General features: G+C 46.3%; 2 protein-coding genes and 1 pseudogene across 5 annotated transcripts; all 3 read right to left on the minus strand.

Annotated features, from left to right (window-relative positions):
• Nucleotides 1-27,144, minus strand: part of LOC134328691 (NACHT, LRR and PYD domains-containing protein 3-like) — a 1,194,473-nt pseudogene that overhangs the window by 714,974 nt on the left and 452,355 nt on the right.
• LOC134328545 (protein SON) lies at nt 366-12,769 on the minus strand. 3 transcript variants are annotated; one of them, XM_063009643.1, is made up of 13 exons: nt 12,599-12,759; nt 10,844-10,935; nt 10,583-10,751; nt 7,516-8,975; nt 5,987-6,330; nt 5,762-5,896; nt 4,640-4,861; nt 3,325-3,435; nt 3,135-3,251; nt 2,462-2,609; nt 1,928-1,993; nt 830-945; nt 366-708 (listed from the first exon to the last, which is right to left on the minus strand). In XM_063009643.1, exons 1-13 carry the CDS (start codon nt 12,679-12,681, stop codon nt 550-552), a joined length of 3,222 nt encoding a protein of 1,073 aa, XP_062865713.1. In that variant the 5' UTR covers nt 12,682-12,759; the 3' UTR covers nt 366-549. The 3 variants fall into 3 exon arrangements, 2 of the variants coding, with proteins under 2 accessions (XP_062865713.1, XP_062865714.1); XR_010014737.1 differs by lacking the exons at nt 366-708; nt 830-945; nt 1,928-1,993 and adding an exon at nt 2,886-2,974 and having other exon boundaries at nt 2,520-2,609; nt 12,599-12,769; XM_063009644.1 differs by lacking the exons at nt 366-708; nt 830-945; nt 1,928-1,993; nt 2,462-2,609 and adding an exon at nt 2,699-2,974 and having other exon boundaries at nt 12,599-12,769.
• wu:fa56d06 (uncharacterized protein LOC795664 homolog) lies at nt 15,632-26,229 on the minus strand. Of its 2 annotated transcripts, none has more exons than XM_063010611.1 (13): nt 26,095-26,229; nt 25,894-26,016; nt 25,481-25,717; nt 25,276-25,398; nt 24,847-25,083; nt 24,642-24,764; nt 24,288-24,449; nt 24,129-24,209; nt 23,945-24,040; nt 21,994-22,082; nt 21,773-21,907; nt 16,045-16,156; nt 15,632-15,801 (listed from the first exon to the last, which is right to left on the minus strand). In XM_063010611.1, the coding sequence occupies exons 1-13, from the start codon at nt 26,195-26,197 to the stop codon at nt 15,728-15,730; spliced, it is 1,695 nt and encodes a 564-aa protein (XP_062866681.1). In that variant the 5' UTR covers nt 26,198-26,229; the 3' UTR covers nt 15,632-15,727. The 2 variants fall into 2 exon arrangements, with proteins under 2 accessions (XP_062866681.1, XP_062866680.1); XM_063010610.1 differs by having other exon boundaries at nt 24,129-24,212.

Here is a 27,144-nt window from a genome sequence, read left to right on the forward strand (position 1 = left end):
TGTCAAAAAAAATTTAAATACATGTGAATATAAAAAAAATGTTATGAGAGGCAACGGCAACATTACAAAGTGGTAAATGCTTTACCGTCCCTACTTCTTTGGATTTTTATTATTATTTGCATTCTTCCCACAATTTTCCCCTTAGTTTAGTCGTATCCAATTACCTGATTGCAGTACACTTCCTCTCTACTGATCTACACCCTGACTAAATTCGTTTTATTATTATTATTTATTATATTATTTTGTGATTCCGGATACATATCACCATGTACACTCTATTTTCCTCATTTTTTTATTTTATTATTGCTGCTGGTCTCACCGAGAGCCACCAAACAAAGTGTATTTATTCAGTACACAAAGCCATATTTTAATTTTCAACGTTATTACATTTATTAAAGACAGACCACGTTTCCAAATCAAAGAAACTTAAAAGACGAATCGAATAAAAACGCGTCCTCATCATATTACAACATATTACATGTGCAGTCAGTCGCTTTCTTATTTATCTTATTTATATACATCTAAGAATCTCTCTCTTCGTTCGGGTATTCAGGTGCTGGTGGCTGCGGTGAACACGGGTCCCGAGTGCATGCTGTCCCCGGCGATCTCCCCCATGGCCTGGAGAGCCACGGTGGCCGCCATGGCCTTGGCGTGCTTTTTGTTGGGGCTGGCCGTCTGAGGCTGGTATTCGCACCCGTTCACCGCGACCTGGACGGAAACACAAACCAAAGTATTTCGTACTGATTAAATCCGGTCCCAAATAACCCAGTACACGTTTGGACGCATCTACAGTCAGAACTGTTCCGTCATGGGTGTGTTGCGCACTGACCTTAAAGAGGAAATTCTTCCGGTGGTCGGGGCCGGTGTGGAGCACCATGACGAACTCGGGCGGGGCCCATCTCTTCTTGTTACACAGCTCCATTAAAGCGGACACCGGGTGCTTTCCTGCGAGAGATGCAGAGCAGAACGTCACATGCTTCAATATACAGTACACCGATCGGCCATAACATTAAAACCACCTCCTTGTTTCTACCTCCTTGTCACCTACTATAAGGTAAGTGGAGCTGATACAATTACTGACTGTAGTCCATCTGTTTCTCTACATACTTTTTTTAACCTGCATACTCTTCGCAGGTATTATTTAGGCGGTGGATCATTCTCAGCACTGCACTGACACTGACATGGTGCTGGTGTGTTAGTGTGTGTTGTGCTGGTACGAGTGGAGCTTTTAAACACCTCACTGTCCCTGCTGGACTGAGAATAGTCCACCAACCAAAAATATCCGGCCGACAGCGCCCCGTGGGCGGCGTCCTGTGACCGCCGATGAAGGTCTAGAAGACGACCGACTCAAACAGCAGCGATAGATGAGATGAGCGACCGTCTCTGACTTTACATCTACAACTAGGTAGGAGTGTCTAACAGAGTGGACAGTGAGTGGACACGGTGTTTAAAAACTCCAGCAGCGCTGCTGTGTCTGATCCACTCATACCAGCACACTGCAGTGCTGAGAATGATCCACCACCTAAATAATACCTGCTCTGTGGTGGTCCTGACCAGTGAAGAACAGAGTGAAAGGGGGTAACAAAGCATGCAGAGAAACAGATGGACTACAGTCAGTAATTGTAGAACTACAAAGTGCTTCTATATGGTAAGTGGGGCTGATAAAATGGACAAGGGGTGCATACAGATGTTGCCCTCTACACTTCTTGGCCTCTTTATTAGGAACACACACTGTAAAATCTGGATATGAGGGTTCGATTGATAAATAGGGTACGAAGGAGCTGCAGAGCAACAAATAGGCTGCAGTCAGTAATTGTATACCCACAAAGTTAACGTGTTTGGTAGGTGTAGCTTATAAAATAAGCAATGAATGAACGTCACAGATGGGTGTTCCTAATAAAGTGCCCTAAAGTACATACAGACTCACCTAGAAGATCCTTCATCACCACCATGTTGCCAGATTTCTGGGTCTTCTCCCCCTCCGCTACAAGTCCTACCAAGATCAAAGCAAAGCAGGATGTTAACCGGATCACGTTTACATGGTGGATCATCTCGAGTATTTAGGATTCATGTGCTGTCCGTGTACTTTTGGTCATTCGATTCTCATCATTCTCGCTCTCTACTGGTGCTGACCCCCCGGCCCGACTGAGGAGAGCGAGACCGACACACGCCCCCTCCGACACGTGCGCAGTACCGACCGCCTCTTTTCACCCGAGAGGCGAGTTCACGTGCGGATCAGCTTTGTGCTCATCCTACCCTGTGAACGGCGCCCGATCGTCGTTCGTGTAGCCGCCCAGCCCAGCCGAGAGTCGATACGATGCGATGCGCTAGTGTGTTTTACCGCTATGGTGCGTCACATGATCATCACTGCCTAAGCGATCGAGGGTTGACATCAACCCGACATCAATGGGGCTTGACCCAGCGACCTCTCGATTACCCGTGTACGTCGGACCGGCCTCACCTTTGCGGTCGGTCTTGAAATCGATCACGATGGGTTCGACCGTGCCCTCTCTGTGCTTGCCCAGGCCTTCGCCGGCACGCCAGCCCATCTTCTTCATCAGCAGCTCCCCCACGCCTCCGGAGACGGGCGCGGCCCGCAGGAACTGGTCCTGGACGGGAGGGGAACGGGGGGGGGGCGGAGGGACAGAAGAGAACAGAACAGAACGGAACAGGTATTTAGCGAGAGGCCTGGACTTCATTTGCAGTCGTGTTTAATTAATTAAACGTTTTAGCTTATTTAAATGTAGTAATTAAATTTCCTGGGAGTCACATGACCGGGCGTGTCAGAACCAGCCTTACCATGTCATGGGTTCAGAAGCAGACAGACAGAGCCATTAAATAAAAGAGAAATAAAGGAGTATATGGGTGCTGTATGACATACGTACCTAGGCCCTCGTCACCGGCCGAGCATCTGACGCGAACGGAAGGGGGCCTGAGAGTGACCGTGGCAACGGGGCGGCTACAAGGACTGACCCTGCAACAAGTTTCCATACAGAGTGGTGAGAGTTCACAGGTCAGGCTGTGAACCCCCACCCCTCTTCCGCTCCCCGTCCCGAACCCCCACCCCACCACCTCCACCAGCAGAAATAGCAAAACCACTGACCGAGCAGTAGCCGGACGTCCGTGGCGGTTACCTTTTTGATCCACGCCTGCGGCCCGCTGTTGGACAGCTCGTCGGACGACAGCACCTGGGCGCCGGTGGAGCCGGTGAAGAGACCCGGGATGGTGTTGGACTGAGCCCAGGCGTCCACCTGTACGCACACGTCGGGGATTAAGAGATGACCGGTGGACGTTATTACGCTGGAGAGAAAACGCCACACTGACCTGCTCCTGGGCGCGGTTCAGCATGCACATGGCGTTGATGTCGAAGGGATTCTCGGCCAGTCGCTTCTGCGCCACCGCCCTCTCGCTGACCGCCAGTGTGATGTCCACCGGCTAAAGGAGAGAGAGACAAACAATTAGGTCTCGTTCAGAACTCGATTCGGTTTAGTATGAGTCTGCAGGCGGCTACGCAGACACACGATTGGCTGTGTCTGTAGGGGGTGGGACAATAGCTAGCATGTGGTTCCTTGTCGTTGGATTGGCTGTGTCTGTAAGGGGTGGGACAATGGCTAACACGTGGTTCCTTCTCTCTGGGGCAATTGCAGCCTCTACACGATTGGCTGTGTGTCTGTAAGGGGCGGGACAACAGCTGACACAGGGTTGCTAATTGCTGGATTGGCTGTGTGTCTGTATGGGGCGGGACAATGGCTGACACATGGTTCTTGGTCGCTGGATTGGCTGTGTCTGTATGGGGCGGGACAATGACTGACACAGGGTTCCTCGACTCTGGGCAACTGCGGCCTCTACATGATTGGCTGTGTCTGTATGGGGCGGGACAATGGCTGGCACATGGTTCTTCATCGCTGGATTGGCTGTGTCTGTAGGGGGCGGGACAATGGCTGGCACACGGTTCTTTGTTGCTGGATTGGCTGTGTCTGTAGGGGCGGGACAATAACTGACACATGGTTCTTGGTCGCTGGATTGGCTGTGTCTGTATGGGGCGGGAAATGGCTAACACGGGGTTCCTCGTCGCTATATTGGCTGTGTCTGTATGGGGTGGGACAATGGCTAACACGTGGTTCCTTCTCTCTGGGGCAATTGCGGCCTCTACACGACTGGCTGTGTGTCTGTAAGGGGCGGGACAACGGCTGACACAGGGTTCCTCATCGCTGGATTGGCTGTGTCTGTAAGGGGCGGGGCAATGGCCGACACGTGGTTCCTCGTCGCTGTATGATTGGCTGTGTCTGTATGGGGCGGGTCAATGGCCGACACGTGGTTCCTCGTCGCTGTATGATTGGCTGTGTCTGTATGGGGCGGGGCAATGGCCGACACGTGGTTCCTCGTCGCTGTATGATTGGCTGTGTCTGTAAGGGGCGGGGCAATGGCCGACACATGGTTCCTCGTCGCTGTATGATTGGCTGTGTCTGTATGGGGCGGGTCAATGGCCGACACGTGGTTCCTCGTCGCTGTATGATTGGCTGTGTCTGTATGGGGCGGGTCAATGGCCGACACGTGGTTACTCGTCGCTGGATTGGCTGTGTCTGTAAGGGGCGGGACAACGGCTGACACGACAAGAGTGTCCAGAGTGAGAACTGACCTGTGCGGGTGCCTCTGGGAAGACGCTGTCGCTGTCCTTGCCCTGGACCTCGGTCTCGGCGGACCCCGGCGAGGTCTCGGCCTTGTCGCTCTTCTTCTCCACGGGCGTCCACTCCCCGTACGCTCCTTCTCCCTCCTTCTTACGGTGCTGCGAGCCCGAAGACACGGGGAACTCCTTGGCGAAGGCGGCCTCCGTCCTGACCGCCGGCTTCACCGAGGGGTTCTGGAGGAGGGGAGGGGGACACATGGTGGCACAGGAAGGGAAGGACAGGTTACTGAAAATGAGAGAGAGAGAAACAGAGAGAGAGAGAGAGAACTGTATTCAATCAAATGATTGGTTAAAGAAGCCATCATCTTCAACCAATCATATCGCTGAATACATTTCAAGTTCTAGAGATTGGCTGTAAGTCTAAATGGGGCGGGACGATGGCTAACACAGGGTTCCACATCTCTGGGGCAATTGTGGCCTTTACACGATTAGCTGTGTGTCTGTAGGGGGCGGGACAATGGCTAACACGTGGTTCATCATTGCTGGATTGGCTATGTCTGTAAGGGGCGGGACAATGGCTGACACAGGGTTCCTCTTTGCTGTATGATTGGCTGTGTCTGTAAGGGGCGGGACAATGGCTGACACAGGGTTCCTCTTTGCTGTATGATTGGCTGTGTCTGTAAGGGGCGGGACAATGGCTAACACGTGGTTCATCATTGCTGGATTGGCTGTGTGTCCGTATGGGGCGGGACAATGGCTGACACAGGATTCCTCTTTGCTGTATGATTGGCTGTGTCTGTAAGGGGCGGGACAATGGCTGACACATGGTTCCTCGTCGCTGGATTGGCTGTGTCTGTAAGGGGCGGGACAATGGCTGACACAGGATTCCTCTTTGGTGTATGATTGGCTGTGTCTGTAAGGGGCGGGACAATGGCTAACACGTGGTTCCTTATCTCTGGGACAATTGCGGCCTGCTTCGCATTCGTCCGCCATATTATCATTTTTAAGTCAGTAATCGAAAGGTGGCTGGTTTAAGTCCCACCACAGCCTTCAGGTGGTACAACTAGATTGGGAGGAAAATCGGAGGAGCATATAATAAATAAATAAATAAATAACGTCTTGAGTTATACGTACACCGAGACTGAACGTGATGCCCTTAATGTCCTTAAGGGATGCGGATCCGAAGGGCTTGTCATCGTCCTCGTCGTCCGACACGTGCGGCTTGGCGACGGCCATCTCCTCCTTGCTTTCCGCGATCTGTTTGCATTTCTGAAGTAAACGATATCCGAATATTTATTATTATTTAGCGATTCATCCCTAAATACGTCGTAGTTTACGATCCAGATGATCGACACATACTTCTGTCAGCTCCTTGATGCTGTAGCTGTTGGCCTCTTTGGCCAACTTCCTCTTGGCTTCCTCGACGGACACCAGGTTGGACGCGGCCGACGACGGGGGCTTGTTGGCCATCGCGGGCAGGGGGGCCAGCTGCGACAGGGCGGCCAGGGCGCCCATGCCGGACAGCGCAGCCGTCATGGTGGCGGCCGTCATGCTGGCCACGGCGGCGTTCAGGTTCCCGGACAGAGACGAGAACGGGAGCTGCAGGACGGTCTTGGGTCGGAGGCTGTCCGGGATCGGCATCCCGACCTTGGCGCACATGGCCGCCGCGTTAGCCTTGGCGATTTCAAGCAGCTGGTCTTTATCTGGAGGAATCGAGCGCATGGTTAATACAAAGGGGGAATCAAGACACCGTTTTATGCTAAATGCTAATGCTAAATCCTAAAAATGGGCGCTTGAATGGCGCACCACGGCTAAGATCTACGCTCCCTGTCCAGGGTGTTCCTGCCTTGCTGCCTGTGTTTTTCAATGGAGCTGAACCCGTCCAGCCCAAGCAGGAATCCGAATTTCCCAGTTTATCGTGTTTATATACAAACAATTGAATAAACAATTCGTTTGAGGACAGACTGAAGCGAGAGGCTTCATTTGTTCAGCTAGCTTCTTCCAACCAAGTTTTCTGGCTGCGATATGACAGACGGAAATTGAAATCAGAAGGTCCTGAGATCTAATCTCACAGATCTAATCTCTATGCTAGCCTGATCGAGAAAAAGTGGTATGTTAGTCCTACGCTGTACCGGAATAGACGCTACAGTTATTACATAATGTGACACATGGTTTATCATTGCTGGATTGGATGTGTTTGGGGCGGGACAATGGCTTACATGGGGTTCTTCATCGCTGGGACAATTGCGGCCTCTGCGAGATTGGCTGTTAGTTTGTGGGGGGCGGGACAATGGCTAACACGTGGTTCATCATGGCTAGGTTGGCTGTGTGTCTGTAAGGGGCGGGACAATGGCTAACAGGGTTCTCATTGCTAGATTGGCTGTGTGTCATTAGGGGGCGGGACAATGGCTTACTTGGGGTCCCTCGTCGGGCAATTGCGGCCTCTGCACGATTGGCTATGTCTGTATGGGGCGGGACAATGGCTAACACAGGGTTCCTCGTCGCTAGATTGGCTGTTAGTTTGTAGGGGGCGGGACAATGGCTGACAGGGTTTCTCGTCGCTGGATTGGTTGTATGTCTGTAATGGGCGGGACAATGGCTAAAACAGGGTTCTCATTGCTAGACTGGCTGTGTGTGTAAGGGGCGGGACAATTGCTAACATAGGGTTCCTCGTCACTGGATTGGCTGTGAGTCTGTATGGGGCGGGACAATGGCTAACACGTGGTTCATCGATGCTGGATTGGCTGTGTCTCGTTAGGGGCGGGGCAACGGCTGACACAGGGTTCCTACGCTATACCAGAATAGACGCTACAATTATTACATCATTAGATACTTTATGACATCATAACGCGGGCAGCCTCGCGATACGATTGGAATACGATTCGTACCGAGCTCGGTGAGGCGCGGGGGCGTCTTGCTGGCGCTGCGCCGACCGCCGGAGGTCGACCCCTTCTTCCGCAGGATGACCACGGGGGAACGACTCGGCTGCCGTTTCCACCGGTCCCTCTGGTTGAACGTGCGACTTCTAAAATCGCCCCTCCTTCTGGACCGAGAGCCGGACCTGGACCTTCTTGACCGGGAGCGAGACCTCCTTCTGTTTGGGGACCTGGAACTCCTGGAGGTCATCCGTCTCCCGGGGGAACGGGAACGCTTCCTTCTCGGGGACTTGGATCTAGAACGTGACTTTGATCTCTTTCTTCTTGGAGACTTTGATCTGGTTCGAGACTTTGATCTCTTCCTTCTTGGCGACTTTGATCTTGTTCGAGACTTTGATCTTCTTTTTGGAGACTTGGATCTCTTTCTTCTCGGAGACTTTGATCTAGAACGAGACTTTGATCTTCTTCTCCTTGGAGACTTGGATTCTGATTTCCTTCTCCTTGGTGAACAGGCCTTTAATGTCTTCCTTTTCGAAGACCTGGATCTAGAACGGGACTTCGATCTTCTTCTCCCTGGAGACCTGGACTTGGATTTCCTTCGCTCTGGCGAACCGGCCTTCGATTTTTTCCTTTCTGGAGACGTGGATTCGGAACGTCTGGGTTTAAACCTCCTTTGCGATTGAGACCTTGCGCTGTCCTTGGACGAATGTCTGGAGCTTCTACGTTTATGCGGAGATCTTGATCCGGACCTCGATTGGGAGGCCTCAGGCTTTGCGCAAGGGACCTGCTCTTCACTTTCGGTCTTTGGATCTTTAGACGTACTAGACCGATCTTCGGGAAGATCTTTGACGTCCTGCGTCAACTCGGCTGTGGGGTCGGTCTTAGTACTAGAAGCATTCCCTTCCAAGAAGGGAATCGGTCGCCACGAACCTGTGAGCTTCTTCTCTTGCTCATCGCCCACAGGTCTACCATTGGTAAGGCTGTCGGAGGAATTCCCAGAATTCCCAGACTGCTCTTGGTTCACAGTGGCATCGTTGCTGCCGACTTGTACCAGTGCACCGTTTCCGTGTCTCTCTTCAAAACCAGATCTCGATTTAGACCGAGATCTAGAACGTCTGGAACGTTGACTTGACCCGGACCTGCTCCTTCTCACTCTAGACCTCGACCTGGATCGGCTTCTCCGTTTGGGTTTCGTTCTCGACGTAGACGGCGACTTGGATCTCCGTCTCGATTCCGACGCGGAACGGGAGCGCCGAGCTCCGTTCTGTCGGCCGTCCGCCTCGGATTCTGCGTTTCTGTCGGACGTCGGCTCGACTTTCGGGACGATATCGGGTAGATGGCGGGGCGCTCCCCCGGACTCCGCGGTCTCTCTGAGGGCCTTCGCGGGCTCCGACTCGGACGCCGAGGAGCTACCGGAACCGTTTCTTTTTTCTTTGCGCTTCTTCTTTTTCTTTCTCTTCTTTTTCTTTATGCTAGGAAGGGAGACACACGCAGACGTATCCGGGTTATTGGCGGAAAACCGGGGTCACAATACGACTGGGGACGACGGAGATCTGTCGCGACTCTCCGTGCACGATACGAAGCTCCGTATGAACCTGCCTCGCAGGTGAAAAGAAGCGGTCGGATTCTAGCGGATACTAGACTGTACTGGCCAATTTATTAGGAACACCCACCTTTTTACCTTATTCTCTTGGACACTGACGCCGAGGTCCTCGTACGAGGACGACACGCACTACCGTATCATTGTCATAACACAGAGGTCATGTGACTAGTGGGAGTCCCAATTGATTGATAAAGGGAGCAAAGGGGGGGGGGAACGTACAGAGCGTCAGACGGGATACAGTCAGTAATTGTATAGCTACAAGGTTCATCTGTATGGAAGTTATCGACGTTTGCCCTTATTTATCCGGGCTTGGGACCTGCACTAAGGGTGCGCTGAGGTATCCCGCCTCCCAACGCTGGCTAGCGTCCACGAGGACTTCTGCTCGTCCGAGGGTTACGACCTCTCGTGCACCGATCCCCGTTGTCCGCCGTCGTATCGTGCGGCACTCTCCGTGCGCAATACGGATCTCCGTATGAACCCACCTCGCGGGTGAAAAGAAGCGGTCGGATTCCGGCGGATACTAGACTGTACTGGCCAATTTATTAGGAACACCCACCTTTTAACCTTATTCTCTTGGACACTAACGCGGAGGTCATGCGACAGATAGGCTACAGTCAGTAATTGTATAGCCACAAGGTTCATCTGTATGGAAGGTATCGACGTTTGCCCTTCTGTTTATCCAGGCTTGGGACCCGCACTAAGGGTGCACTGATGTGTCCCGCCATCCATAAGGACTTGTTTGTCCGAGGGTTACGACCTCTGCTGCACGATACGACGGGGGACAACGGAGATCGGTGCGCGATACGGATCTCCGCAGGTGAAAAGAAGCGGTCGGCTTCTAGTGGACACTAGACTGTACTGGCCAATTTATTAGGGACACCCACCTTTCAACCTTATTCTCATGGACACTGCCGTGTTATTACGGCACGTGAAGAGGTCATGTGATCAGTGGGAGTCCCGATCGATTGATTAAAGGGAGCACTGGGTGGAAAAAGCGTACAGAGCGACAGAGGGGCTACAGTCAGTAATCGTATAGCCACAAGGTTCATCTGTATGGAAGGTAAACCGGGCGCCCATGAGGAGTTCGGCTAGTCTGAGGGTTACGACCTCTGCTGCACGATATGACGAGGGACAACGGAGATCGGCGACCGACTCTCCGTGCGCGATACGGATCTCCGTATCAGTCCACCTCACGGGTGAAAAGAAGCGGTCGGCTAGACTGTACTGGCCAATTTATTAGGAACAGCCACCTTTTTGCCTTGGACACTGACGCACTACCGTGTCATCATCGCCGTATTATCACAGCAGTCAGTAATTGTATAGCCACAAGGTTCATCTGTATGGAAGGTGTCGACGTTTGCCTCCTATTTATCCGGGCTTGGGACCCGCACTAAAGGCGCACCGATATGTGCACGCGCTCTCTGTATTCGTGACACCCAGCCCGGGATTCGAACCCCAGTCCATCACACGGGTTACCTCTGCGTCTCTCCGTCCGATTCGCCGTCCGAGCTGCTCTCCTTCCCCTCCCTGCATTTCTTCTTTTTCTTTTTGCTTTTGTGCTTTTTGTGCTTTCTGCTCTTCTTGCGCGTCGTACCCGGTTCCTCCTCGCCGCTTCCGCCTCGTGAGGTAGCGTCCGGGACTTCGTCTGAACAGAGAAAGAAGAAGAAATCCATTCGCTCATATCGGAGCTTTCGTAAATCAAAGTGACGTTCTTATGAGAGCATAGCGAGGACTTACTTTTGGTGATGATCGCGGTCTCGTCTTTATTGGTTCCGGTCTGTCGGTCAGCGTGTGCGTCTGTGGTGTTAGAAGCTACCTGCACTGTATGGCTGAAAGTACAATAAATATCACACAGTCAATCAGACATAATCAACGATGTGGGCAATGTGTAGTCCATGCTGTTCTTCAAGGTCCGGACCCCCACAGGACCACCACAGAGCAGGTATTATTTAGGTGGTGGTTTTTGAGTCGGTCATCTTCTAGACCTTCATCGGTGGTCACAAGACACTGCCCACGGGGCGCTGTTGTCTGGATGTTTTTGGTTGGTGGACTATTCTCAGTCCAGCAGCGACAGTGAGGTGTTTAAAAACTCTGATCCACTCGTACCAGCACAACACACACTAACACACCATGTCAGTGTCACTGCAGTGCTGAGAATGATCCACCACCTAAATAATACCTGCTCTGTGGTGGTCCTGACCATTAAAGAACAGGGTGAAAGGGGGTAACAAAGCATGCAGAGAAACAGATGGACTACAGTCAGTAATTGTAGAACTACAAAGTGCTCCTATATGGTAAGTGGAGCTGATAAAATGGACAGTCAGTGTAGAAACAAGGAGGTGGTTTTAATGTTATGGCCTCCTATTTATCCGGGCTTGGGACATGCACTAAGGGTGCACTGGCTAGGCCACATTTCTGTATTCGAGAGCCCAGCCCGGGATTCGAACCCCCAGAAATCATTCACTCAGTCGTCATTCATCATACAAATCGCCTCTGCGTCCTTCCGTCGGATTCGCCATCGTGAGGTAAGACAGGAAGGATATTTTCCTAACTATGATTAGGGAGGGAGCGACGGTAATACACGCTACACGGACGATGACTGGCTTGTCCGAGGGTGGGAACGCCGGAGGGGATTCCTCTTAACTGGTGCAGTTACTACCTCTACTAGCTGACCCATGGGAACCGTACAGAGACGGGGGATAACGGAGATCAGTGCGCGACTCTCCGTGCGCGATACGGATCTCCTCATTACTCATAACCGTAGACAAAAAGAGACGGTCAGCTAGTTACGGCACTCCTCGGTCAGGAGCGGAGGTTTGCAGGGGTAGAGGAAGCGAAATGCAGTCAGGTAATTGGATATGACTAAATTGGGGGGGAAATTACTGTTTATGCTGGAACGAATTGATCTAAGTAATGAAGTTTTATATGGCCACAGTGTAGAATGTGTGGAAATCTGAGACTTTTATATATTAGTTTTAAACAATTAATGATTTTAAATAATTTTAAAGTTAATTAAATTACTAAAATTAAGAAATTAACCATCCTGCCTCATGTTCTGTTTGGAGAACCACCACTGAGGCTGTCCTATTGTATCCAAACTTTCATATTTTTGTATTTTTTAATCATGTTTTCTTTAGATATAATATTATTCTTAATTTTAATGTGATTTCTATGATTAATAACATATCTGACAGCAAACAAGTATGATGCACGGAACACTGTTAACCGCCTCAACTATATAAAAACAGATATTTCTAGTCAGCCCCAAACTTCATGCACTTAAACGTAAACTTTTGTGTTTTATTAAAATAATAAAAAAATATATAAACGCGAAATAGAGGTTTATTTTACCAGCGAGGAAGCTTGGCCGTAGCTGTGTTGCTAAGCTAACAGTCGAGCTAATTTGTTAGCATGCTGCACGGTTAGCAGCGTGGCTAAATGTAAACAATGCGCGTAATTAAATAAAAAAACAAAAACAAATAACAACTTCACCTCTTTTCCTGACTTTCATCCTCGATTTCTTTGATTTTATTCATCACAAAGTCGCAAAAAATCTGGTCTATGTTGGTAGCCATTACAGTTAGCTTAGCTTAGTTCTTCTCTTTTGCTATGTGTATGTTTGAGGACTGTTAGCTTTTGGTTTATTGCTGCCACCTATTGAGCAGCACCACACACTTCCATTACATGCTTTATTATTATCAGGGTCGCGGTGGGTTCTGTCATACAGGAAACACTGGGAACAGGGCTGGAATAGACCCTAAACAGGGTGTGAATCCACTACAGGGCAGAGCACACTTTATTATCCCTGTCGGACGCAGCCCGACTGGTCGATAGCACCGGGGATTCAAGACCTGGCTAATATTAATTATTATTAATTCTTTAATTCACCCATTCATTCAATAACTGTCTGTTTTGGCATCTTTTTACTTCACTCAGAGTCACAGTGGGTCCAAACCACCGGGCGGAGGGCAGGAAACACCCCGGACAGGTCGCCAGTCCATCACAGGGCAAACACACACGTATCTCCAGTTAACCTGACTGCATGTCTTTGGACTTGTAGTAGGAATCTCCACAAAGATAGGACCCGGACTGCTCCAACTGGGAATCGAACCTTGCTTTGAGGCGACAGTGTCACCCACCAAACCACCGGGCTTGGAACCAGCACTGAGAGCTCACTGACAAGTGCACCTACCAATAGACTAGTCTAGGCTGTTTTGGGCCATCTCCCCTTTTCATACATTAGACCTTTTGGCTCCAGCGGTGCCGTGAAAAGGCTGACCCTGTGCGCTGACCCCAGCTTCCAAACGAGCTGGGATATGCAAATAAAAATACGTTACAGGAATTAGCCTGACTGGCCGATAGCACTGCCGAGATTCGAACCCTGGATCCCCGGATCTCAGCGATGGTTGGCTGATAGGGATGGTGCGCCACCCAAGCACCCAATTTATATATTTTGAGGTTGTACCATATGTCTACCATACACATCCTGAATGTATAAATTAAAGCACTTTTTAAAACACAATACATAAATAAGTGTCGAATACAAACAATAGCCTCTTATACAAGCTGCTAATTAATAATAATCTAATAAAAAAGTCTTACATTTAAATTTACATCTTTATTTCTGCAACATGTGTAAGTTGATGCTTCTGTTTATGATTTGAACTGATAATGAATGTTTGCCTTTTGCTCTATAACACGGGGCAGCTAGGAGGAATCGGTTTGCTTAAGTGATACTTTAACACAGAATCGACAATTGAAATGACTCTTTGGCTTCCACTCTATAAAACGGGGCATTTTGGAGGAATCGGTTTGCTTAAGTGATACTTTAACACAGAATCGACAATTGAAATGTCTCTTTGGCTTTCACTCTATAATACGGAGCAGTTTGGAGGAATCGGTTCGCTTAAGTGATACTTTGGCTCAAATTCGACACTTGAAATGACTCTTTGGCTTTCACTGTATAATACCGGGCAGGTAGGAGGAATCGGTTCGCTTAAATGATACTTTAACACAGAATCGAAACTTGAAATGTCTCTTTGGCTTTCACTCTATACGGGGCAGTTTGGAGGAATCGGTTCGCTTAAGTAACACTTTGGCTCAGAATCGACATTTAAATTGACTCTTTGGCTTTCACTGTATAATACGGAGCAGTTCGGAGGAATCGGTTCGCTTAAATGATACTTTAACACAGAATCGACAATTGAAATGACTCTTTGGCTTCCACTCTATACGGGGCAGTTTGGAGGAATCGGTTCGCTTAAGTAACACTTTGGCTCAGAATCGACATTTAAATTGACTCTTTGGCTTTCACTGTATAATACGGAGCAGTTCGGAGGAATCGGTTCGCTTAAATGATACTTTAACACAGAATCGACACTTGAAATGACTCTTTGGCTTCCACTCTATACGAGCATTTCGGAGGAATCGGTTCGCTTAAGTGATACTTTAACACAGAACCGACACTTGAAATGTCTCTTTGGCTTTCACTCTATAATACGGAGCAGTTTGGAGGAATCGGTTCGCTTAAGTGATACTTTGGCTCAAATTCGACACTTGAAATGACTCTTTGGCTTTCACTGTATAATACCGGGCAGGTAGGAGGAATCGGTTCGCTTAAATGATACTTTAACACAGAATCGAAACTTGAAATGTCTCTTTGGCTTTCACTCTATAATACGGAGCAGTTCGGAGGAATCGGTTCGCTTAAATGATACTTTAACATAGAATCGACACTTGAAATGACTCTTTGGCTTCCACTCTATAATACCGGCAGTTCGGAGGAATCGGTTAACTTAGGTGATAGTTTGGCTCAGAATTGACATTTAAATTGACTCTTTGGCTTTCACTCTATAATATGGGCAGTTCGGAGGAATTGGTTCGCTTAATGTATATGTATATATGACAAATAAAGTATATCTTAAGTGATACTTTACACAGAGTTGACACTAAAAATGTCTCCTTGGCTTTCACTGTATTATACGGGCAGTTTGGAGGAATCGGTTTACTTAAGTGATACTTTAACATAGAATCGACACTTAAAATGACTCTTTGGCTTTCACTTTATAATACGGGGAGTTTGGAGGAATCGGTTCACTTGAGTGAATCGACACTCGACAACTAATTGCGTGGATGCAGCGTGAACGAATCATTGACTGTTTTTGATCGATTTCTGGAAGAAAAAAAATGACAATTATTATTATTTGTTTTTATTATTAGGTGTCCACATTTAAGTAGGTAATAAATGTATAAATATGTAAACAATGTGTATTGGTCTCCTAGGTGTGGAGCTAATTCCAGATTATCGCTGACGGACTCATCCACCGCAGCATTAGTCCAAAGTTGATGTTTCACAACACTGATAAATACAGAATTCCTTATCGGATAGTGTCTTTATCCCTGGCGTGTTATCTTTTATTTTGGAACAGGCTGACCATGCTAAAAGTTCCTCGCCGGGTCTTTTATGGTTAGCGGGTGAAAGTCCACAAGCGATAGCGAAATCATCAGACCACAAGATATGTCTTCACGAGTCAGTAAACACTCTTTATTGCTGTTAAGATCAGACCATAGTTTTATTTACTTATTTATTAATCTTTAAATCATTAATCGAAGATATCTGCTTTAGGCTTTCATGGGGTATGAACATATGGAAGCTCTCTTCAGGCTACAGTCGACTGCTGTCCACCAACTCTCATCTGTTAGACATGGACGAGACAAAGAACAACAATTTAGATCTTATTGTTATTTATCTTCTTCTTATTGTTATTTGTAGTGATAGTAATAGCATATTCATACATTTATAAGCATATTTTGGAAGACTCTGACTGGAACACATGGATTCAATAATTACAAAGGGCATCCCAATACTATTTGTCCATATTCGCAGTAGACATCTGGTCTACGTTAAGCACAATACCAAGGTATAAAACGATCCTTACCCATTTTGAACATCTCCACACATAACTCCTTGTGTTCCTGTATGTTAGGGTGGCCTGGCATCCAGTCGCTGTACCCCCATCCGCTGGCATCGGTCCACTGAAACTGGTGATCCTAAACGGAAGGCGTAGAACAAATACCGAGTGAGTGGCCAATGTGGGTTCTTTATATAACATTAAAACAACCTCCTTGTTTCTACACTCAATGTCCATTTTATCACTTTGTAGTTCTACAATTACTGACTGTCGTCCATCTGTTTCTCTACATACTTTTTTAGCCTGCTTTCACCCTGTTCTTCAATGGTCAGGACCCCCACAGGACCACCACAGAGCAGGTATTATTTAGGTGGTGGATCATATTATTCCACTTACTAACAGGTACCTTGGTAAAGAGACAATCAGTGTTATTCACTTCACCTGTCAGAGGTCATAATGTTATGCCTAGTCGGTGTGTGTGTGTGTGTGTGTGTGTGTGTGTGTGTATATATATATATATATATATATATATATATATATATACACAGTGGGGCAAATAAGTATTTGATCCCCTGCTGATTTTGTAAGTTTACCCCCTTTCAAAGACTTGAACAGTCTATAATTTTTATGGAAGGTTTATTTTAACAGAGAGAGACAGAATATCAACAAAAAATCCAGAAAAAAAACATTAAATAAAAGTTATAAATGAATTTGTATTTAATTAAGGGAAATAAGTATTTGATCCCCTACCAACCAGCAAGAATTCTGACCCCCACAGACCGGTTATGTGCCCATGAGGCACAGAAATTAGTCCTGTCCCTGTTTAAAAGACTCCTGTCACAGAATCAGTTTCTTCCGTTCAAATCTCTCGACCACCATGGGCAAGACCAAAGATCAAAGGACGTCAGGGACAAGATTGTAGACCTGCACAAGGCTGGAATGGGCTACAAGACCATCAGCAAGAAGCTTGGTGAGAAAGAGACCACTGTTGGTGCGATCATTCGAAAATGGAAGAAATACAAGATCACAGTCGATCACCCTCACTCTGGAGCTCCATGCAAGATCTCACCTGGTGGGGTAAGAATGATTCTGAGAAAGGTGAGGTCAGTCCAGAATTACACGGGAGGAGCTTGTCAATGATCTCAAGGGAGCTGGGAGCACAGTCACCAAGAAAACCATTAGTAACACACTTCGCCGTAATGGATTGAGATCCTGCAGTGCCCGCAAAGTCCCTCTGCTCAAGAAGGCTCATGTACAGGCCCGTCTGAAGTTTGCCAATGAACACCTGAATGATTCAGAGAAAGCTTGGGAGAATGTGATATGGTCAGATGAGACCAAAATTGAGCTCTTTGGCATCATCTCCACTCGCCGTGTTTGGAGGCAAAGAAATGCCCGGTGGGGATGGTGTTCTTGGGGTCATATCCAGCATTTCTCTGCTCCCAGCTCCCTTGAGATCATTGACAAGCTCCTCCCGTGTAATTCTGGACTGACCTCACCTTTCTCAGAATCATTCTTACCCCACCAGGTGAGATCTTGCATGGAGCTCCAGAGTGAGGGTGATTAACTGTGATCTTGTATTTCTTCCATTTTCAAATTATCGTGCCAACAGTGGTCTCTTTCTCACCAAGCTTCTTGCTGATGGTCTTGTAGCCCATTCCAGCCTTGTGCAGGTCTACAATCTTGTCCCTGACGTCCTTTGATAGCTCTTTGGTCTTGCCCATGGTGGTCTAGAGATTTGAACGGAAGAAACTGATTCTGTGACAGGAGTCTTTTATACAGGGACAGGAATAATTTGTGTGCCTCATGGGCACATAACCGGTCTGTGGGGGTCAGAATTCTTGCTGGTTGGTAGGGGATCAAATACTTATTTCCCTTAATTAAATACAAATTAATTTATAACTTTTATTTAATGTTTTTTTTCTGGATTTTTTGTTGATATTCTGTCTCTCACTGTTAAAATAAACCTTCCATAAAAATTATAGACTGTTCAAGTCTTTGTAAGGGGGTAAACTTACAAAATCAGCAGGGGATCAAATACTTATTTCCCCCACTGTGTATATATATATATATATATATATATATATATATATATATATATATATATATATATTAGGGCTGTCAAACGATTAAAAATTTTAATCGCGATTAATCTCTGAATTTTACATAGTTAATCGCGATTAATCGCATTAAAAAAAATATGTGTAAATGTTATAGAAAACAAGGATTTTTAAGTGAAATGTTACAATTAAAATGGTGAACATATTTATGCTAAATGTACTTATGTTAAAAACTGCTGGGACAAGAGAAAACTGTAAGGGAGTTTTATTCACTCACATATTAGGCAGTAATACTATCCAGCAGAGACCCTTGACTTCGTATATATGTCAGATGCGCAGTTATTGTAACAGACTTTTCTGTGGTTGTATCGTGACAATGGTTTGATGGACGTTTCTACACAAAGTGAGTGTGTTTTCACTAGGGATGCATCGATACCATTTTTTCCCAACCGAGTACAAGTACATGTATTTTTGTACTCGCCGATACCTATTTAGAATGATGCAATCTGGAGCATTATGGAATTGTTTAGTTTTTAGTGTAAAATAGTGCAGTGGAACAGTTGCTTGCCATCACTAATTGTAAAAAAAAAAACACCGCACAGACATTATTGAGAAAGCTTCTGACAAGCTAACGTAAACGTTCATTAATAAACGCACGTAATTAACGTTGTGCACATCATACATGCGATGCGATTCTGCTGATTGAAATATTTACTTTAAAAAGATAATACAGTCCGATCCCATCTGAGCCGATTCTATCAGCACGTTCGTGGTTCACCTCGGTAAATCGTAAACGACTCTGAGTCGACTCCCGCTCTGTGGTAATAACCAGTATAATTAAGCCTGAGCTTTATAATGTAAGCGAGTCACACAAAATGTTCTGTAGTATTTGGTGTTTATTTACAACCGCATCATTTATTATAACAGTAAACACGGAGAGATGACTGAGAAAAGAAATTTACGCTGCGCTTACAATGAATCGATTCTTGAATCACTTGTATCGACACTGTGAACAGAGAATTGAACACAAACAGCGGTCGCTGCTTTTGTAACCGGTTTATCTTCGCTGTTAGCTCTATTTTTAAGGGGTTTTTTTGTCAAACGGAACTAAAGAACATTAAACGTGCGTGTGAGTGTGGTCAGTGAGAATAATTCAATCTGTCTCCCGTGGGTGAAAAATGAATTGCTTTAGTTTTAGAAGTGAAAAAATCTCGTAATGTAATTAGTGCGTTAACGGCACTATTTTTTTTAATCTCGTTAAATTGAGATTGCGTTAATGCGTTATTATCGCGTTAACTTCGACAGCCCTAATATATATATATATAGTGTATCACAAAAGTGAGTACACCCCTCACATTTCTGCAGATATTTAAGTATATCTTTTCATGGGACAACACTGACAAAATGACACTTTGACACAATGAAAAGTAGTCTGTGTGCAGCTTATATAACAGTGTAAATTTATTCTTCCCTCAAAATAACTCAATATACAGCCATTAATGTCTAAACCACCAGCAACAAAAGTGAGTACACCCCTTAGTGAAAGTTCTTGAAGTGTCAATATTTTGTGTGGCCACCATTATTTCCCAGAACTGCCTTAACTCTCCTGGGCATGGAGTTTACCAGAGCTTCACAGGTTGCCACTGGAATGCTTTTCCACTCCTCCATGACGACATCACGGAGCTGGCGGATATTCGAGACTTTGCGCTCCTCCACCTTCCGCTTGAGGATGCCCCAAAGATGTTCTATTGGGTTTAGGTCTGGAGACATGCTTGACCAGTCCATCACCTTTACCCTCAGCCTCTTCAATAAAGCAGTGGTCGTCTTAGAGGTGTGTTTGGGGTCATTATCATGCTGGAACACTGCCCTGCGACCCAGTTTCCGGAGGGAGGGGATCATGCTCTGCTTCAGTATTTCACAGTACATATTGGAGTTCATGTGTCCCTCAATGAAATGTAACTCCCCAACACCTGCTGCACTCATGCAGCCCCAGACCATGGCATTCCCACCACCATGCTTGACTGTAGGCATGACACACTTATCTTTGTACTCCTCACCTAATTGCCGCCACACATGCTTGAGACCATCTGAACCAAACAAATTAATCTTGGTCTCATCAGACCATAGGACATGGTTCCAGTAATCCATGTCCTTTGTTGACATGTCTTCAGCAAACTGTTTGCGGGCTTTCTTGTGTAGAGACTTCAGAAGAGGCTTCCTTGAGGTGCCATGTTGGAACTTTCAGTGACCAGTATGAGAGAGTGTGAGAGCTGTACTACTAAATTGAACACACCTGCTCCCTATGCACACCTGAGACCTAGTAACACTAACAAATCACATGACATTTTGGAGGGAAAATGACAAGCAGTGCTCAATTTGGACATTTAGGGGTGTAGTCTCTTAGGGGTGTACTCACTTTTGTTGCCGGTGGTTTAGACATGAATGGCTGTATATTGAGTTATTTTGAGGGAAGAATAAATTTACACTGTTATATAAGCTGCACACAGACTACTTTTCATTGTGTCAAAGTGTCATTTTGTCAGTGTTGTCCCATGAAAAGATATACTTAAATATCTGCAGAAATGTGAGGGGTGTACTCACTTTTGTGATACACTGTAAATATACTGTATATATATATATATATATATATATATATATATATATATATATATATATATATATATATACACAGTATATATATATATATATATATATATATATATATATATATATATATATATATATATATATATATATATATTAGGGCTGTCGAAGTTAACGCGATAATAACGCATTAACGCAATCTTAATTTAACGCGATTAAAAAAAATAGTGCCATTAACGCAATTTCTAGTTCATGTTGAGACTTGACTGGTAGAACAAACGTTTTAATGTCGGACTTGCCACCGTTTTTCATTTGCGGTTTGTTAACAAAATGTAAAAGAGCGTCGTAGCATTTGCACTTGCATAATAAAGAAATAAATACACGCTATATTCACAAGTTGTCGGGAGCAGAACACTTTATTAACTTATTCTGTTACGGTAAAGAATACCGGACAGCTGAGTCAAGCACGTTGTCCATGAGCTATGGAAGCCCCAAAGGGTCAAAACACACTCACTTCGTGTAGAAACGTCCATCAAACCATTGGATAATATTACTGCCTAGTATGTGAGTGAATAAACTCCCTTACAGTTTTCTCTTGTCCCAGCAGTTTTTAACATCAGTACATTTAGCATAAAATGTGTTCACCATTTTAATTGTAACATTTCACTTAAAAATCCTTGTTTTCTATAACATTTACACAGATTTTTTTTAATGCGATTAATCGCGATTAACTATATGAAATTCTGAGATTAATCGCGATTAAAAATTTTAATCGTTTGACAGCCCTAATATATATATATGTATATATATATATATACACTCTGCTTTAGCCGATTAGTCTCCCACAGCTGGCCAGTCTTGCGCAGGGGAGTCACACACTGATCTCCCCGTTCCTCCATTTCTATACAGGCACCTACAGTAGGGCTACTAACCAGGGTCCTTTTTAGTCCGGTCTTTCCGCTGCAGGCACTGCAGATTGTGCCAGCTAGGGGGCGCCCAGTTGCTAGGGTGCCGAGATGTTCAGCCCTGACTTGCCCCTCAGCAACTATCGAGTAACTGAACCTTCTCAATTAGCTGCCAACATAAACGCTCACCTTCACGAAGCCTCCGACCCAGGTCAACACCAGGTCACTGGCGCTACCGGTCACCAAGCCAACAAGTCGTTTATGGATTTCTGAACTCGGCACGGACGCCAAGTGTCCGAGGGAGGAGAATTGCTTACAGGATGCCTGCAGATTAAGGACACATGATGTAAACAATATATGTGTTACTGTATAGACAGCTTATTTTTTGTTGGAAAGAAATGGTGGTGTACCTCGGCTTCACTGAAGGAGAGTAATTTTGGGTTGAAAACGTAGCATTTGCCTTCGATGACCTGTCCATGGCAGGAAGAAATCCTCGTACCTTTGAAAAACAGAGACATCAAGAGATTTGTACCACATTTCTTCTATTTTTGCTCATTTGTCGCATTTAAATGCTTTAGACCCTAACCCAAACCCTAACCCTAACCCAAACCCTAACCCAACTAATTTCAGCATTGAAGATACTAAAGATATATATGTATTCAAAAGCTATATCACCCATGCAGAAAAGTAATTGCCCCCTAAATCTAATACCTGGTTGTGCCACCCTTGGTAGGAACAACTACATTGGAGGGTTTTCCAGCATGAACTTCCCGTTTGAGGTCTTGCCCCAGCATCTCAAAGGAATTTAGGTCAAGACTTTGACTCGTCACTGCTGCATAACCCAACTGCACTTGAGCTTTGGGTCATGAACTGGTAAACTGGTGTACGTTCTCCTTCAGGATCTTCCGATAAGAGAGCACAATATGTGGTTCCATCACTTATGCGGACGCAAAGTGGACCAGGATCATAACACTACCACCACCATGTTGTACTGACCCCCAAAGAGGTCTTTCAAAGAGTACCAGCTTTGACTCATCAGTCCACAGAATGGTATCCCAAAACGTCTTGTGGGTCATCTAACAAATGGAAGACAAGCTCTTCCATGGATTCCATTGCTGCCCAGTGTTTTTCCATTGTGGAATCGTGTACATTGATCTTAACTGAGGCAAGTGAGACCTGCAGTCCCTTAGATGTTTGTTTGGTTTCTTTTCTGACCTCCTGGATGACTTGTTGATGCATTCTTGGTGAAATTTTGGAAGGCTGGCCACTCTTGGGAAGGTTCACCACTTGTTCAATGGTTTTCTCCATTTCTGGATAATGGCTCTCAGTGTGGTTCACTGGAGCTAACCCTTCCCAGACTGGTAGATTCCAATGAAACTACACTGATCAGCCATAACATTAAAACCACCTCCTTGTTTCTACACTCACTGTCCATTTTATCAGCTCCACTTACCATATAGAAGCACTTTGTAGTTCTACAATTACTGACTGTAGTCCATGCTGTTCTTCAATGGTCAGGACCCCCACCGGACCACTACAGAGCAGGTATTATTTAGGTGGTGGATCATTCTCAGCACTGCACTGACACTGACATGGTGGTGGTGTGTTAGTGTGTGTTGTGCTGGTATGAGGGGAGTTTTTAAATACCGTGTCCATTCACTGTCCACTCTATTAGACACTCCTACCTACTTGGTCCACCTTGTAGATGTAAAGTCAGAGATGATCGCTTATCTCATCTGTTGCTGCTGTTTGAGTCGGTCATCTTCTAGACCTTCATCAGTGGTCACCGGACGCTGGCAACGGGGCAGACGGGGCGCTGTTGGCTGGATGTTTTTGGTTGGTGGACTATTCTCAGTCCAGCCGTGACAGTGGGGTGTTTAAAAACTCTGATCCACTCATACCAGCACAACACACACTAACACACCACCACCATGTCAGTGTCACTGCAGTACTGAGAATCATCCACCACCTAAATAATACCTGCTCTGTGGTGGTCCTGTGGGGGTCCTGACCATTGAAGAACAGCATGAAAGGGGGCTAACAAAGCATACAGAGAAATAGATGGACTACAGTCAGTAATTGTAGAACTACAAAGTGCTTCTACATGATAAGTGGAGCTGATAAAATGGACAGTGAGTGTAGAAACAAGGAGCTGTATATGGCATCAACAAACATAACATGGCCAACCACTTAAATCCCACTTTCTCTTAACTGTTGCTGCCAAGTTGGAAGCATTTTAGCAACTGTTTTGGGTGAAAGGGGTGTCCCAATACTTCTGTCCATATAGTGCAACCCTATATTTAGCTATTTTAGTATTCCAGTTTGGTAAAACAAAAATGGCAATGTGTTGTTCTTACTTACTTTGCTTAGCAGGAGCCTCAAAGTGCTTGTCGATTATATTAGCATATCTGTACTCCAAACCGCGTCGGTACTCTTCACCGGGCAGCGAAATATCCACTGAAAAAATATATAGCAGTGGATCAGTTAAACAGCAAACGATCGCTTTAAAATGTATTTAAAATAAATATTACAATGCTTTGCTTACCTTCGTTCGTTTCCTGAGTTTCCGCGGCGTCTCGGTGTTGAGCGTGTCGATATTCAAGGCTACGTCCGAACTCTGGAAGTTCTACTGCGGTGAAGAACGGATACGCTGCTTAATTCGTTCTAAATACACCGAAACTGTTTTGCTAAAACAAGTACGTACCATCATTAGCCGAGTCCTTCAAGGTGAAGGTGTTGTGGTCTGCCTTGTGGGTCAGTTCATCCTTTACAGCTTCGATACTCTTCAGGTCCATCATGATCTGATCCTTTCTGAGTTCCACCAGAGTTGCCTTACTGTTCTCGGTGCCTTGTCTGAACCTGTCCACTAAAGAGAACATTGCAGTGGTCAAACAGATTGATAAATGAGGGTTGTCTTGGGTCCAGAGGGTATCCAGAAGCACCGGAGCCAGAGCACTCGATGGCATTACTTAGGGAGTCAAAGGAAACTCAAGGTTTCTCTCAACCAAGGAGTTGTCTGGCACCAACACTACCACCCGGTTGTTTGATGGACACTCACCGTTTGCTTGCCTCTGCATCTCTGACACCTTAGGCAACTGCAATCCAGTCTGGAGATCCACCAGAGTTGCCTGAGAGTTCTGAGTCCCCTGTCTGAACCCAGGATTGGCTGCAGGATTGTAGACTGTAGAGAGACGTGTATCTAGTGTAGGTAAAACTCTTTGTACAAGAGAACAATCAAGTTTGATAGACGTTGGAAGACTTACAGCCTCCGACTCTCCTGTCCATCTCGCTGAGGTGCTCCTTCAGCAAGCCAGTGTTGAGGTCAACAAGGAAACGTCTAGACGGTTCGGTGCCTTGTCTGCGCAACTCGGGAGCGACTGCTTTGTGGGTCGTTTCATCTTTAGAAGCTTCGGTTCTCTTCAGGTCCCTCATGATCTGAGCTCTTCTGAGTTCCACCAGAGTTGCCTTACTGTTCTCGGTGCCTTGTCTGAACCTGTCCACTAAAGAGAACATTGCAGTGATCAAACAGATTGATAAATGAGGGTTGTCTTGGGTCCAGAGGGTATCCAGAAGCACCGGAGCCAGAGCACTCGATGGCATTACTTAGGGAGTCAAAGGAAACTCAAGGTTTCTCTCAACCAAGGAGTTGTCTGGCACCAACACTACCACCCGGTTGTTTGATGGACACTCACCGTTTGCTTGCCTCTGCATCTCTGACACCTTAGGCAACTGCAATCCAGTCTGGAGATCCACCAGAGTTGCCTGAGAGTTCTGAGTCCCCTGTCTGAACCCAGGATTGGCTGCAGGATTGTAGACTGTAGAGAGACGTGTATCTAGTGTAGGTAAAACTCTTTGTACAAGAGAACAATCAAGTTTGATAGACGTTGGAAGACTTACAGCCTCCGACTCTCCTGTCCATCTCGCTGAGGTGCTCCTTCAGCAAGCCAGTGTTGAGGTCAACAAGGAAACGTCTAGACGGTTCGGTGCCTTGTCTGCGCAACTCGGGAGCGACTGCTTTGTGGGTCGTTTCATCTTTAGAAGCTTCGGTTCTCTTCAGGTCCCTCATGATCTGAGCTCTTCTGAGTTCCACCAGAGTTGCCTTACTGTTCTCGGTGCCTTGTCTGAACCTGTCCACTAAAGAGACAATTGCAGTGGTCAAACAGATTGATAAATGAGGGTTGTGTTGGGTCCAGAGGGTATCCAGAATCTCCGGAGCCAGTGCACTCAATGGCATTACTTAAGGAGTCAAACGAAACTCAAGAAGTTGTCTGGCACCAACACTACCACCCGGTTGTTTGATGGACACTCACCGTTTGCTTGCCTCTGCATCTCTGACACCTTAGGCAGCTGCAACCCGGTCTGGAGATCCACCAGAGTTGCCTGAGAGTTCTGAGTCCCCTGTCTGAACCCAGGATTGGATGCAGCATTGTAGACTGTAGAGAGACGTCTGGTTTAGGTAAAACTCTTAGTAGAAGAGAACAATCAAGTTTGATAGACGTTGGAAGACTTACAGCCTCCGACCCTCCTGTCCATCTCGCTGAGGTGCTCCTTCAGCAAGCCGGTGTTGAGGTCAACAAGGAAACGTCTAGATGGTTCGGTGCCTTGTCTGCGCATCTCCGGATGAACCGAGGAACTGACCTCGGCATCTTCGCTTCTCATCATCTGAGCCTTTCTGAGTTCCATCAAGGTTGCCGTACTGTACTCGGTACCTTGTCTGAACCCGTCCACTGAGGAGAAACTAGCATTAGAAAACAATTCCACAGCATAGTGACACCTAGTACTGGTCAAGCGTGTGCTCGAGTGGCCTGCCTGCAGTCCAGATTTGTCAGCGATTGAAAATGTAAGGCGCATCATCAAGAGGAGAATCAGGTGACCTGAATCGAGCAAGAATGGACCAGAATTTGACTCAAAAACTGCCAAAGGTGCCAAAGGAGAGCAACCGCTTAGCAACACCCTAGCAACCACCTGGATATCAATGCACCAACCAACATATGGAACACCACAGCACCCTATACTCTTTTTTTAGTCACCTAGAAACATCATAGTAGCCACTTAAAATGCTATACCAACCTCTTTGCGACACTCTCACAACCACCTGGATACCACAGGAAACATCCATCAATGCCCTAACCAACATATGGAACACCACAGCACCGTATACTCCATTTCAATCACCTAGAAACATCATAGTAGCCACTTAAAATGCTACACCAACCTTTTTGCCACACCCTCACAACCACCTGAGATACCATACCAAAGCAACGCCCTAGAAACCACCTGGAACACCGGTGCAATCATAAAGTTATCATCTAAACATGCTCTAGCAACCACCTGAAACCCAATATCAACTACAATACATATCAATATTCTAGCAACTGTCTGAGATACCACAGCAACCACATGGCAACACCCTAGCAACAATCAGATACATAATGTCAAGACCTGGCCAACCATGAAAACCACCTGGGATATCATATGGACCACCTAGCAACACCCTAGTAACCATATCAAGATACTATAATACAACCTAAAACTGCTTAGGCAACCACAGCAACTGCTTA

The sequence above is a fragment of the Trichomycterus rosablanca genome, chromosome 15 (genome assembly GCF_030014385.1).
Source record: "Trichomycterus rosablanca isolate fTriRos1 chromosome 15, fTriRos1.hap1, whole genome shotgun sequence".
Lineage (NCBI taxonomy): Eukaryota > Metazoa > Chordata > Actinopteri > Siluriformes > Trichomycteridae > Trichomycterus > Trichomycterus rosablanca.

Bases quoted from the DNA above. Each gene is read 5' to 3' on its own strand.
- LOC134328545 (XM_063009643.1), bottom strand. From the start codon at position 12,681: ATGGCTACCAACATAGACCAGATTTTTTGCGACTTTGTGATGAATAAA. The intron at 6,331-7,515 runs GTACGAATCGTA...CGATTCCTCCAG, and splicing joins CCCGCGCCTCACCGAGCTCG to ATAAAGACCAGCTGCTTGAA. The intron at 946-1,927 runs GTGAGTCTGTAT...CATCTCTCGCAG, and splicing joins GGTGATGAAGGATCTTCTAG to GAAAGCACCCGGTGTCCGCT.
- wu:fa56d06 (XM_063010610.1), bottom strand. From the start codon at position 26,197: ATGCGCAGACAAGGCACCGAACCATCTAGACGTTTCCTTGTTGACCTC. The intron at 24,041-24,128 runs GTAAGCAAAGCA...ATATTTTTTCAG, and splicing joins AACTCAGGAAACGAACGAAG to TGGATATTTCGCTGCCCGGT. The intron at 15,802-16,044 runs GTAAGGATCGTT...CATGTCTAACAG, and splicing joins TGTGGAGATGTTCAAAATGG to ATGAGAGTTGGTGGACAGCA.